The sequence below is a fragment of the Anas acuta genome, chromosome 8, assembly GCF_963932015.1.
Source record: "Anas acuta chromosome 8, bAnaAcu1.1, whole genome shotgun sequence".
Classification (NCBI taxonomy): domain Eukaryota; kingdom Metazoa; phylum Chordata; class Aves; order Anseriformes; family Anatidae; genus Anas; species Anas acuta.
In genome coordinates, this window is record NC_088986.1 from 3018494 (window position 1) to 3032819 (window position 14326).

Below are 14326 nucleotides of genomic sequence, written 5' to 3' on the forward strand. Positions count from 1 at the left end.
TTTGCTGCAGGGGAAGGCGCTGCCGCAGCGAGAGGCCAGGAGCAGCTCAGGGCCACCCAGCGGGATCCCCCTCGGGGCTGAAGGCAGCGGAAATTAAATATTTTGTCAATTGCTCCATCTAGTGACATTCCGGCAGAAAAAGCTGCAGGATCCTGCAAAGAAAGCGGGGCAGGGGCTGCTGGCACTGGCCCCACTCAAGCCCAAACGCAGCTTGGAGAAAGCTGCAAAACACAGGCAGACAGCCCTCCCTTCCCCAAATCCATGCAGGTTCTGGCTTTTATTGCTTTACGGTGGGATATAGCTGGAGCTCCTGCTTTGCCGTGCACAAATAAACCAGGACCTGCAGCAAAACAGCTCCCAGAATGCCAGGAGAATCCCAAACCCAGCTTCTAAACTCATTAATTTTCTATGTTTATGCACATTCAAGCGCTAAAAAAGAAAGAAAAAAAATCCAGAAAGCTTTGGGACTGAAGAGAGCCCTCGCACTCAAAGTGCAAACAAGCAGCCCTCCCCAAAACCCACATTTTTTTTCAGAACAAACCTATCGCAGGGCCTTCGCAGCCCTCTTCTTTTTTGTTCTATCTCCTCCTTGTGGCAGCTCGCTGGCGAGCCTCGAGCAGCAGCTGCAGCCCTGCATCCTGGTGCCGGGAGAGAACAGAGCTCGTCGGGCACGGCGGAGAGCGTGTGCTGTGCTCAGCCGGCGTGCAGGCAGCCCAGGGCAGCCCGGATGGGAAGCACAGCGGAATAACCCCCATAAATGTGGTTTTAATTGGCACAATTACTTTGATAAGGATGTAATTTTTAATTTTGAGCGAGCGCTCACAGAGGCACAGCACCTCCAGCAGAGGCCACGGTGCCAGGGACGGATGAGAAGCGCTCGTGCTGCCGCTGCGCCTTCCTGTGCAGGACTCAGGAACAAACTGCTCGAAGCCCTTGGCCTTGCTGCATTTGTGCAGGGAGCAGAGAGCTCAGGGCCCGTTGTGATGAGGCTGAAGGCGAAGGGGAGGTGCTCCTGAAACCTTTTCAGCCTGGGGTGCTGCAGAACCGGGGCATCTCCGCTGCGTCGCCACCCAAAGAGGTGAGCCTGAGAGAACAAAAGGCCCTCTGCTGCTGGGAAACAATGACCACGACAATGCTTAACCAGAATGTAAATACAGCTAAATTATGGATGTGGAAGTACGAAACCGTGGAAAAAGTGATAATGGAATTATTTATCAATGCTCGGCACAGCTGTAAAAACTCGTGTTTTATAGGTGTGTAACATTAAATTAATCCAGTCCAGCTCTTCCAGGCGAAGGTACATTAACTGCTCCATCTCAGCGTAATCACGTTACCTCAACGGGCTCGCTACGTGTCACACTACGAGGGTGGTAATCACCCTTTGATTAATTACAGGGAATTTAGAGGCATTTCAGCTATTCCTTACGCAGCAGCACAGTCTGACACAGGCGGGGTGGTTTCTGGACAGGCTCCGCGCCCTGGCGTGCAGGGAGCTCACCCGGGGGATGACAGATCTCAGTCTAACGGGAGATGTAACTTGCACTTTTTTTTGGCCTGGAAATGCAAACAGCCCTGAGGTGGCTCCTGGTCCTGTTAAGGGTGTGCTTGATGCTGATAAAGGAGGGACTGAACCTGCTAAAAGAAAAGGCTCTGCCAAGGGAGTCCTCAGACCAAGGCCGGAGAGCACACCACCAGCACAGATGAGTTTGAGCAGTGCTGTAGCACCTCCAAAAGGCTGCGAGCACACCCACAGCAGAGATGTTCCTGCTGCAGGCACCCTTCCCGTGGAGTCTGAGCCCTCCTGTCACAACCCAGTCGCTCTGGGCCTTTGCCTTCACCCCCTTTCCTCTCCCCCAGTTTTGCTGCCTGCACACTGGACCCTGGCTCTCTCACGTGAGCCGCCTTTTGTGAAGTTCCCCTGATTCAAAGCCTTTACCACCTGCAGGGCAGCAGCAGCCCTCTGACGGAGCACAGACACACACAGGGGGGCTCCCTCCCCATGAGGGTCTGGCTCTGGAGCGAGCCGCTGAGCTGGGCAGGAGCCCCCGGCTGGCACCGCTGCCTCTGGTCACTCCTTGCAGCTGCGGCGGCTCCTGCTCCCCGAGGAAGGCAATAACGAGCAAACAAAGACATCTCGTGCAATACAATTCTGCAATGATTAAGAAAAAATAAATAATGCACAGCTACTTAGGTAACCGAGATTTATTTAGAATCTTTGAAGTCATAAAATGTCTTATTTCAGTGATATATGTAAACATACAATCAGGAGGTCTAATTGCTTTTCCCTTGCACAGAAATAAAGTTTTAAACAAACCAGAACACCTCAACCCAGACAAGCGTAATGCAAATTTAATTATCTAACTTGGTCCTGTACAACAGCACACGCTTCTCCGCATGGTCACTGGTTTATCAATTAGTTGCAATATGATTTTTGGCAGTAATATATTCAAGACACAAAGTGCAAATTACAAGAAGCAGAAAATGTTATCTCATTCTGAGCAATGAGAAGTGCAAAATATCCCAGCCCATAAATCCTATTCGTTATGTGCAGTATGAGCAGGATGTGCATAACAGGCTAACAAATAGCCATGTAAAACTTCATCGATTAAACGCAGCAACATCTTAAGGTAGGAATGCAATGGCTATAAAAACGATCGGAGGAATCATTGCGTTTTGTTCATAAATCCCACACGCTGTTTCTGAGGGCACCTCTTCCCATCTCATCTGCCTGCCTCAACCTTTGCGTGCCTCGGATGCTTCTGCGACCCAGAGCAGCCTGTTACGAATTCCTCGGCTCGATACCATTAACACCACACCCACTGACTGCTCCAGCAGGCTAAATGCACTTTGTGATTTCCGAAGGAAAACTTTTAAATGAACTAAGGAAAACCTCTGCAGTGAGGGCGAATCGCAGCTTGCTTATTTCCTCGTGGTTCATCCCACGTCAGTGTGTGCTTTCCACAAAACCAGGGAGGAGCCACCCAGCTGCAGTGCACACCAACTGCGCTTCTAATGCTAAGCCTGGGCTACTCGGTTATTGCAGCACAGCTTCCGAATTCTCTTTCCATTTATTTCTAAGGATTTTTCACATCAAACAGTCAGTTTTGATCCCTCCCCCCCCCCCTTTTTTCATTTCTCCCAGCTACATCATCATTATAAATTACACCAAATAGCCCGCATCAGCCTGGGCTGCCTCCTCCAAAGCCCCGCTGTTCCTCCGCACGGGCAGATTAAACCACAATGCCTGGCACTGCCATCAATCCGCCTGCCAAACTCATTTTCTAAATCGCCAAGGCCGCAGCCGTCTAATCGCTGCAGGAAGGGCTGTGGCACGTAACCCAGTTACCGAATTTTGTCTGAAGGCTGCTGCACCCCACCTCCAGCGCTCAGAGGGCCCCGGGAGGGCTCCTGGAGGATTCGGAGCCCTCTCTCCTGGCTGAGGTCAAAGCAAAGAAGTCAGGGGCTTTGACTGCACCTGGGGGGCAAGGCTGGGAAGCCCTGCAGCGTGCTGTGCCCAGGGGAGCTCACGGCTGCCCGGTGTTACGTGGGAATACCCAAACCTGAGCTCCGGCACCCCCAGGAGGGAGCCATCCTCTGTGATCCATGACAGCCTCTTCCTGCGCTATCTGTTCCCGAGGAGCCTCCTGGAAATGGTTTGCTGGTTTGGATTAACTTCATCTAGCCTTAAAGACAATGTGCAGAGGGGCAGCTCGCCATCATTACTAGAATTATTGGATCACGTTGCCTAAGCAAACTTTTGTCTTCATTAAAGTTTCAGGATGAACAATTATGCTGCAACTTGGCACAACAACAACTGTCTTTGTATGCAACATGCCTGGCGTGTATCAGCACATTTCTCCTTTAAAAATATAATTAGAATGAGATACGTTGTTGTTCATGCTGCTTAAATATCTGAAAAGGCTCAAATGTTTTAAAAGCCTAAAAAAAAAAAAAAAAAAATCGCCTCTCCCCTAGTTTATTTTTCATGCTAAAGGCTGCAAATTGACACATCACAGTAATTACCTCTGACTAACTTCCATAGACCTACCCAAAGAGATAAACATGAGAAGTTCACATTTGACTATCAGACTTACTGTGCCGAGCACAAATAATTTCCCAGAGGAGAATTTGATATTTCATCATTTGGAACAGTGGTAATTTAATTACATTGCTAATGTTTTCTGGCATACTTGAAAGGACAATTAGCATAAGTAAATCATGAGTGAGATGACAAGTCACTCAGCGTTTATTTCTGCTCATCAGATGAGATCAGCTGATGATCTAAATTCTCTTTTGTGTGCGAACAGAGCCCAGGTTCAGCAGTTGTATCTGGGTTCAGACCGGTGGGGATAAACTGAAGCAGAACGTAAAACTGATGTTATTCTTTGAAGTTTCTTAATTAGACTTGTCCAGGGGAAACTTAAAAGCCACCAGAAGTAGGGGAGGGTGGGGAAAACGTTGATCGATGGGGAAGGCTAAATGAAGCTCAAGATGCACACTACCCATTCTGGCAATGGGGTGAATACTGATTAATTTTCGCCAGAGTTTGCTTTACATCCGGCTCAGGGCTGAACGGTATTATTATAGCTCTACTGATGTTCTAAAATAATTGTATTTATCTCTGCAAGCGCAATGACATTCATGATAACACCGTTAATGTCACAGTTCCTTTCTGGCGCTTCAGAATAGCTACAGCTTGCTCATGAGTAACACCTTCCAAAGCCTCCCCATTAACCGCTAAAATCTGATCGCCACGCTTCAGTCTGCCATCGTCCGCAGCTGCTCCCTGCAAATGGCAAAAGGAAACGTTAGCGGCTGGTAGCACCGAGCCCTCCCGCCTCTCCTGATGCTGATGGATGAAATGAGGAGGGATGCGGCGCTGGAAATCCCAGCGTAGCTGGGTGGGGGACACAGAAAAGGAGAGAGTTGTTGTGCAGCGCCCAAATCTGCTGGAACGCTTGGGCATTGCCCTCTGCTGACACTGCTTACCCGGCCCTGCTGCTCTGGGGCAGCACAGGGGGGAATTACACCCCGGGGAAAAGGGGAATCAGCTCAGTCCCTGGAAACAACGCAGTGTAAAGATTGGTTCTGTCTTTTATGATAATGCAGACACTTGTTAAAGCAGTATGTCAGTGTTGAGCTGAGAAATGGGTTAAAATGTGGGAAGGGAGATGCAGAGCTCGTGCGAGACAACAGCCTGGGCACTGCCCCGAGCCCCAGACAGAGCTGGGCTCAACTGAAAGTCCTGGAAAGCTCACACAGAGCTTTAGAAGTGGCTGTTCTCCTTCTGAGCTCTGAACACAGCTCTTTTGCCCAAATCCTGAGCCCCTGCCCTGCCCAGAGGCTGGCTCGTGGTGTCTGGCTCTGTCCCACGGCCCCATCAGTGGCTGTGGTGTTTCCCAGCTGTGATTTGGGGGTTTCTCAGCTGTGCTCACCTCTGTGAGCCTGTAAATCTGAGCATCCATTTAAAGGCACAGGATCTTCTCATAAGTGCAAGTTGTGAGAAGAGCAGATATCTGTGGATTGAACTTCAACGCAAGGTTGAAGGTTTAATTTAATTTTATTTTTTAATATCACCTGCCCTGTCAGAAACGCTGGCACAACTGACAGCAAGAGGGCACAGGACAAACAATTTTGAGTGGCTGACTGAGAAGTCACTTTATGTAAACTATCCCTAATTCCCACTGCTTTCTCCCCCCAGTTTCCAGAATTACATCAGTCGTGGCTCCAAGAGAGGATGTTGCTGGCACATGCAGAGCGCATTCTCAGCAGCAGGATGGAGGCAGGAAGGGGGCATCTCTCCATCCACACCTGTGGCCATTTTGGGGCAATTTGCCTCGAGACAAGGCTGCAAAGTATTGGTTCCTTGGTGGCCAGAGCCACTGCTGTACCTGGCAGTCCTCCCCTGACGTTCAGGGCCAGGACCAGCTGCGGCAGCCGCACCGCGAGCAGCTCAGGCAGCAAACAAGCGGAGAGGGGAGCGCTCACAGAGGGCTTGAGAGCAAAGCTGGAAGCAGGGGAGAATAACTAAAGCCAGGACTGATGTGGAAGCCAATTCATCATTGAGCCACGTGGTACGGTGTACTTCTCACTGAGCTGACCGCCTGAGCACAGGGCTTTGCAGCTGAAGCTCCAGGACACGACATCTCTGCAACTGCCTCCTCTCGTGGACAGCGGGAAAACGATGCCTCCACACTGCTTGGAAGGCACCGAGATTTGCAGATAGAAAACTGCTCTGTAAATATTTTAACGTATAAAACCAAGTTTCCAAAGTACACAGACCAATTTTGCTGAGATAAAGTGTCTTGTTTCAGCCAGCAGCAACGTGAAATATAAACTGAGAAGCCAGCTGTGCGTTCTGGGGCCGCTCACATCAGCGTACCTAGACAGTACATTTTGCTTTCAACTCCATATATATTACCCAAGCCAAATCTTACGTTTATTTTTAAAGATAATAAAGAAAAAGGGAGAAAACAAAACAAAAAGAGATACCTTGGCAAATATAGTCTTGACATAAATGGGCAGGTCTCCATGGGGACTTCCATACCCCCCTACAATACTAAATCCCAGTCCATCAGAGCCTTTCTCCAAAGTAATAATCTTAGGCTGAGGTGCTCTGAAAACACAATAAATATCACTTAGAATAACAACAGCTGTCTCTGGGGACTTTCCGCAGAAGGAACACTTACAGAGATATTTATCTACCAACAAGTTTTTCACACGGTCACCAAGCAGGATTCTCGGCCTTGGGCTCAGCCACACTCCTGCACAGCCCTGAGCTCGTAAGCTGTTCCACAGGCTTCAGCTCCTCCCTTAAAAAATACTTGAAAATACTTAAAGAGCTCACCAAGAGCACTTCTCTCTCATGCAGGAGTGCTGCTTCTCTAATCTGCAGTAGCTGTGCATACATAAAGGAAATTTTGCTTTCTTACCAGCCAGGCTGTCATCTTCACTCTGGGAAAGTGGCAGCAGCTTCCTCACAGCGTCATCTGATTTTATGATTTCACTGGGATGAGGCTAACAGACAGGCTGCAGCCAGGAACACTCGTGTGTGTAGTCTCAGCTCTGCTGCAAGCTCTTTGGGTGATTTCTGAGAACTTTTATCGCACTCCATCCCTGTGCCTCGTAACCCCAGGGGCTGATTCCAGAGAGCCCCTCACTCAGCACCTTGGTTAGACCCTGCAGTGGCTGTTAACGTCTGCATCGCAAGGTTTTTGGTGGAGTCCAGACTGCTCTATCTATCTATCTACCTCAAATATGAAAAAGTAATCTCTACATATTTAGAAAGAACCATTATGGACAAATTCTGTTTGGCATCTGCCTAATCAAAGGCACAGCTCACGAAGACTTGTACCTAGCCATTTCTTTAGGACAGACTGAATGCATGCGCCTACCTAATTCTGCTTCCTATTTTCAAATATAAATTTCCTTACTATTTTGATATAAAATGAGAATACAGATCTTTTTGTGAAATAAGCAATTCTCCTTTGAGAGCAGCAATAAAAACAGTTCCTCACATTGTACAACTAGTGAATGCAGCATAAATAGCTCAAGTTTTATACTCAAAATCCCCCGAGGTAGGGCAGCAACTTGCATCTCAGCTTCTTAAAGTAAATATAATGAATCAAAGAATGAAAATGAAGAACATAATGAAGCTAATAAACCAAAATGAAAATGAATTTCAAAATGGTAACTGGAATGCTATGAGCCACCCTAAAAAGCACGTGATGGGTAATGATGCGTGGCCATGGGAGGGCTCGGTCTCTAACTTCTATCACCGCACAGAAGTGCTATAGGTAGAAAAAATTCAGTGAGACTTTTTAAGAACTGTAAAGCTAAATAAAAGACAAAGTTCTTGGACATGTTTTGATAGATTTGTCTCCAATACCATTTTGTTTTAATCTCTCTTGTCTTGGTCTGCCGATGACAAATGATTTTGAATTGCTATAACCAGAACTCCTCTCAGGCACAGAGGCCAGCAGACAAATGCAGAACTACCATGTCAGCATAACCAGCAGAAAGGACAAGATAAGGCAAGTGTTTGGAAAAACATTTTGTGTCCTTGCTTAGACAATTTCCGTCACCAGGTAAAAATGGACACAGGTGTGTAATCAGCTTGGAGAACGTCACAGTTACCATTTTAAAGGTGATGGAAAATTAGAGAGAAAAGCAATGGGAAGAGACCTCCTTCGCCACCCTGGCTTTTCCCTTGCATGAGGCACAGAAATCCATCTCACTTATGCAGACTGTTACAAACTTACTCAGGATCTTCAGAAGCATGCTCAGAAGAAGAGTTGAGGTTGCATCCCGCAGACATGCTCTCCAGCTGGGTCGCAATAGCACTGATGTTGGTATCAGCCACAACCTAAGCAGAAAGGAGGCAATGAAATGCTGTGTGTGCTCACTTAGTACCAGAGACATCTTATGTTTTTCAATCAAATTTCAAATACAAGCCCTACTTTCTTAAATTTCCTACTAATGCAATACTTTCAAATAACGGTGTTAAAAATCATGGACAGCCATCTTTTTCTGGGGTTAAAACTTTGCTCTGGAGCTCTATCAGGCAAAGGTCCTGAAACACCTCAGATTGATTTGTTTACTGAGTGGGGGAGAAATGAATCCTTGGTTTCAACTTCTCTGCAGTTTCTCCAGCATTTCAACTAAACGCAACAAAGACGATTCTGAAACCTGCCCCGTTACGGCCCTGCATCATTCTGAAATCAGCAGGAATTACCACGACACACTAATTAATAGAGCTAACAACATTAGATGGGATATGAGGCAGCAAGCTCGCTCAGGCTTTTTAAAACAACCACGTTGACGTTTCATAGGGTAGGTACAAAGCCAGGTGGAGATGCACTGAGAAAGAGGTGCCTTGAACTCCAAAGTTTGTGTCTGCTGGTCCCAGAGCTGGTCTCCCAGGGAATAGCTCGCAGGATGCAGGCCTGATGGGGATCATTAAAGACACAGTGTCGAGGCCCACTCTAGATTTTGGCTTTCACTCTATGCTAGTTTTCTGTTGTTCTTCTGGAAAACATTTGAGGAAGCCACTTAGAAGTGTTTTGATTTGAAGAATTCACAGCTAAACACACAATTCCTAACAGCTACATGCAGTGGTTATCCCTAACTCTGATGAGATGCTCATCTCTGCTTGATGCTTATTGTGCAGGGGTTTGGTTCAGAGACAGTGATAAGGACCCAGCAAGTTCATTTTCAGTAGTTTCTCTAGTTATTTGTGGCCTTATTTTATCAAAATTAACAGGGACTTTTTCCACTCCTCGCTGGGAACATGGCTTAAGGGAAACATACCTTTCTGAAATTAAAAAAAAAAATCCATTATATAAATCCCCCATTTTAAATGAACGTTCACAATTCTGCCATGACAGTATTCCCCTCTCTCTAATCGTTTGGAACCAAGAGGGTGGTAGCATTTTCTAGGAAAAAAAGCTTAGTTCTAGTGCAAATTTCCCATCCCAGGACTAAGGATCCCCTTAATGAAAGGGTCCACAGAGGAGGCAGCTGCACCTGGCTCCGAGAGCAAAGGCACCATTAAGTTTTCCTTCCCATTGCAGAAGGGGAAAGAGTGCCAGCCAGTATTTGTCATATTTTGTTAAATAAAATAGAGTAAAATAAATCTATATTCAAAAATCTTCAGTTGTCAGTAAGAATGTATCAGAGTTCAACAACCTTGTAAAAAAGCTTCTCCTTATCTCATTACTACACCTGCAGAAAAGAAATTAAATTAAACCAAAGCATCAAAACAGCCGGAAGGGATGATTGTTCCCCTGAGACCCTAATCTCCCATTTGCAAACAGCATTTGCAAACTCCTTTACCATCCTTCCCAGGACGTGCTGATAATAAGCCTTTCCACACCACTGAACGCAATTATCTGACCTTTCAGAGCAGTTTGCCATGAAGTGGTCTAACCCGATAATAAACAGAATTACTTAATGACACATCAGTCATGATTATCGCAGCGATAGGATTATTTCAGTTAGATTGTTTTAATAAAAAAGCAGCCCGGTGATTGAGAAGTACCTGCAGTTAGCCTGTAACCTGCCCGTATCGCCGCGCTGACGGCGGGGCTGCTCCGCTACCTCCCTGCTGCTAGATCAAAACACAGCCTGCCAGAGCAGATTCTGAGCAGGGGAAAATAGACTCCCTTCGATCAGAAAACCCTGCATCATCTGTAAAAGTATTCAACACATTTTGAGCCAGACAGCAAAAACGTGGAAGAAAAACTGTCAAGTGACAAAAAGCAAAGACATTTCTAGAACAACCTCTTTGTTTATGTGAGCGAACAACTGACAGCGTGCTTCATCAGGAATATTTTTAAATGCTTGATGAGGTGGGATACGCTGTATTACAGCTTTCAAGATTAGCAATTTGGGGTTCTGCAGCAAGCTTTCATTTTCTATTCAGGGAATACTGTTGACATGAAAAGTGAAATTACTCAACGCTAGTAACAATATGATAACTATAATTTAACAGAAAATCCTCAGCTGGTGTGTATCTGTGTAGTTCCTCTGACTTCAATGGAACTACACAAATACACCATCTGCTCTGGAACTGGCTCATCACTTAGGGGGTCAGCAGTTCATGGACAGACAAAACAAAGAATAAACGAGTCTAAAAGTAAGTTTATTATCATTCCTTTTCTTCTTTTTTTCCCCCTTCTCTCACATTTTTGCCTTTTTTTATAGTAACATTTAAGTTGTAATGAAAGTAAGAAGCCCGCAAAAATTTCTCAAGATGTGTTCAAGTCCAATATGTTGATGATAAAATTAGATTTTAGTGGTATGTCTTAAGCTTATTTTCCAATTGTTACAATAATTCTGCAAATGAGTAGTGTTTTGAATTCTCTCTGGCAAGTATTTTTCCCATTTCTTCATGTAAACATAAAAATAAACTAAAGACGGATATACTAGCAAGCAGCAATTAGAACCAAAGTGGTAGAACACATCTTCCTTTCATATAAATGTGGCAGTGATAAACTCTTTCTTCTCTCTTGAGTGTTATTATTCATTACCTGTAGAGTAATTAATTCTAGACAGCACTGTTTTGATGATGCTGCTATCATTCTTACTAAGTGCTGCTAATATTCTTCCTTCTCCCCCTTTCAAGAGCAAGGAAATTAACACTGTGGACAGTTTGGTCACAGTCTAGTGGCATGCACGCACACATACACACACACAATTTCTTGTTCCTGCTAACTTCAGATGAAAAAAACCTTGGAAGCTTGTTGATTTATCATGTGTAGCAACAAGTTACTTTGTTCTCTTTGTTACGCTTTTATATAATCATGCTCACAGCCTGTATGAGTGGCAATAAATAATTTTTGAATGAAAATTATTTCTTGCTTTCATTCCGTGTAATTCCCATCAGCAAGCACCCTGCAATTCTGTGATGCCTTGTGCCAGTGATGCTTAATGTTTTTTTTTTTCCTGAATGCCATTTATCTACCCTCATGCAGCTGCATGTTCAATTTATCACCATACCTGCAGGATAATGCTCCCATAAGCATTCTTTAGTAGATTAACAGCATCTGCATGAGACAGCCCATCCAAAGGTTGCCCATTAATACTGACAATCCGATCTCCAACCTAAAAGTACAACAGTAATGGAAAATTACTAGCATTAAGGAAAATTAAAATTAAGAATGCTTAAAATTCCTCATGAACTTGGCACTGCACAGTCATGCTTCTCTTTTGCAGGATCGCTTTTGTGAGAATTCTACATTGCTAGTGATCATTTCCCATTCTTCAGAGCAAGCACAATACAATTTTTTTAAAAAATAACAATGCGATCAGAGAAACAAAGGTGGGTCGTATTTTATTGTTTCCATTTGCAAACAGAGAGGGTGAGATTGACTGCTGTTCTCCCATCCAAAAAGGATTTATTTGTGGCCATTTGTGCGGACAAGTTCTTTTCTTATAGATTATGTAGGCACATGATGAAAGCACTGTAGGAAAGCAGGCACTTCTCTTTACACACACGAAAAAATGATTTTGACCCTGGCACTTAACACTATTGTGTATTTCTACTAGAGACACAGCATGGATATAGCACTGTTTGCTACTGAACCTCAGGGGCCAAAGTTTTCCTATGCAACTGCATACTAAGTTCTCTTCAATATTAATGATTCCCTGAAATGCTCTCCAAACTTGGTAAATGATCAGTGGTCATTCCTAGAAATACCCACATATCCTGTGTGTCTGATATAAGCATTTTATTTTTGCATTCCTTTATCAGGGCTTTGAGATCAAACAACTAACTTCTGATGTTATTTGTCTTGTTTGAGCTCCAAAACAATGCCCAATCTGAAGTCTCCAGAGCATCTGCTGCTTCCAGAGAGCTTGTTGCTGTCCTCCCTGGGTCTGGATGAACATATGCTGTAGTTCTTCCAGCTTATTTATTTTTGCTCAAACACATTCAAAGACTACTGCAAATGTATTTATGTTCTCTTAACATATCTTTGCCATGTAGGCAATCACAATTATCCCCAGATGCAATATAATCAAAAGGGGAAGAGAGGGGCAGAGCTTTTTTGTGTGTTTGTTTTTAAAAAGAGACAGAGTAGCCTATGAGACTTTATCAAAGTGAGGACACATGCAGAAGCACCTGAGGCTCCTTCTCTGAGACAAAACAGATGAACTAGAAGGTATTGAGAAGAGCCCTCTACTCACTCTGAGTCTTTGGGTACGTGCAGCCACACCACTGGCTTGAATCATAGCAATGAAGATGGGAATATCTCCCAAAGGACTCCCCTTCCCTCCTGCTATACTGATACCAAGTGCATCATTTGGTCCCTAAAAGAAAAAAACAAAACAAAACAAAACAAAAACACATTTTTAACTGGGGCCTGCTTACAGAGGTCAATGTTTAGGGTACAACAATACCAGACCCATCTGATTTATGCAATATGGTGAAAATAGCTACATTTGACATGCACATACAGGTCCCATTACACAGACATACATTCGACAACCTATTGCAAACAAAATGCAGTTTAATTCTGAGGAACACTACAAAAATTAACAACTTCAGTCAAAGGTGTCAGCTTTTTGAAATGATAGAAAATAACTCACTGACCCTTGTTATCTCCACAGTCCTTGGGCCCGTATCTGCTCCTACTAATAAAGAAACAAACAATTAGCTTCTGTAATTAAGAGATAATATAATTAAGAGATAACACTGTCAGGTGACAATGGTCCCTTGCTGCCTAGTCAGAGTTATCACCAAGCAGAAGCACAGCCCTTCCTGTGCCAAATCAGGCAGCACCGCTCACGTGAGGAGGACAGGATTGCTGTTTCACCAGGAGATGAATACGGATGCAATCACTCTGCCTGACGGATGCCACTGTGACACCCATTGTAGCACAGCCACTGCTCACCACAATCTCTTGAATAGCAGCACTCTGCTGGCCTGAAGAAAAGCCCTATTGTGCATTGCACTCAATTAAAGATTGCCTTATTATTCATAAATCAGTGTCCCCACCACAAAGGGTAGGGCACACGGCTGGTCTCAGACTGTTGAGGTTCCATTGATTTCCTGTTCTAATTTGTGCCGTATTTGTAAATAATAGACAGCCAGGAAGTCTGGCTGGCATATATCTAGCCACAGGACATTTAAAAGTACTCAAAAGATTCAAAAAAATGAAGAAAAAGGGACACTGCAAATGAATCATTTGACTGGGACTAAATAGCTTAAGAGCTGATGGTGTAGTCAGGTCCTGGGCTGTGCTGGAATAATCCCTGATTGTACCAGCTTTAATTAACTTGTTTTAAGAACCTTTTAGAAGATTCTTGTTAATACATATCAGTATTTCTTACTGCCACGTGTGTGCTTGTGCAGCTATCTGTTATGAGTGCTAAAGGCAGGACTGCTGAGGTGCTGCAAGGTCTGACACCATGGGAAGCGCAGCTTTGGGGACGCTGAGCCAGGACACACAGACGTGCACTGTTAGAGCTGCAGGGCCCTTCATCAACATGGTGCAAGGAAGGCTGCCCAAAAAGCCACGTCTCCTCCAGTGCATGCAAAAAGCCAGAAGAAACGTCTTCTGCCCATGGTCAGCCACAAGCTAAGGTTACGAATTTCTGACTCAGTGCAGAGCACACAAACGTGCAGGCTCTCTGCAAGTTCCTGCAAGCTGTAGATTCAGCACTTGCTAAATCTGCAAATTGCAATCTGGGCATTGTGACTTTTTACAAAACACCCTTTTATACGCTCAAGAGCAACACAGATATAAATGAAGTGGTGGCAGCTTTATTCCCTGAAAAAAAACTATTCTACAAGAACCTTGCCTGTGCTAAGCCTCCGACAAGG

General features: G+C 44.8%; 1 protein-coding gene across 9 annotated transcripts in view; it reads right to left on the bottom strand.

The window, feature by feature from the left end:
- Positions 1-2184: 2184 nt before the first annotated feature.
- Positions 2185-14326, bottom strand: part of PATJ (PATJ crumbs cell polarity complex component) — a 145984-nt gene continuing 133842 nt past the window's right edge. For 6 of the 9 annotated variants that reach the window (XM_068690720.1, XM_068690726.1, XM_068690719.1 and 3 more), the window contains 6 exons: positions 13094-13134; positions 12688-12810; positions 11500-11604; positions 8262-8365; positions 6493-6616; positions 2185-4786 (listed from right to left, as the gene is read on the bottom strand). In XM_068690720.1, coding sequence (XP_068546821.1) covers positions 4640-4786; positions 6493-6616; positions 8262-8365; positions 11500-11604; positions 12688-12810; positions 13094-13134 — 644 coding nt within the window. In that variant the 3' untranslated portion in view covers positions 2185-4639. The remainder of the gene's footprint in view (positions 4787-6492; positions 6617-8261; positions 8366-11499; positions 11605-12687; positions 12811-13093; positions 13135-14326) is intronic. The other 3 variants (XM_068690723.1, XM_068690728.1, XM_068690727.1) reach the window with 3 other exon arrangements.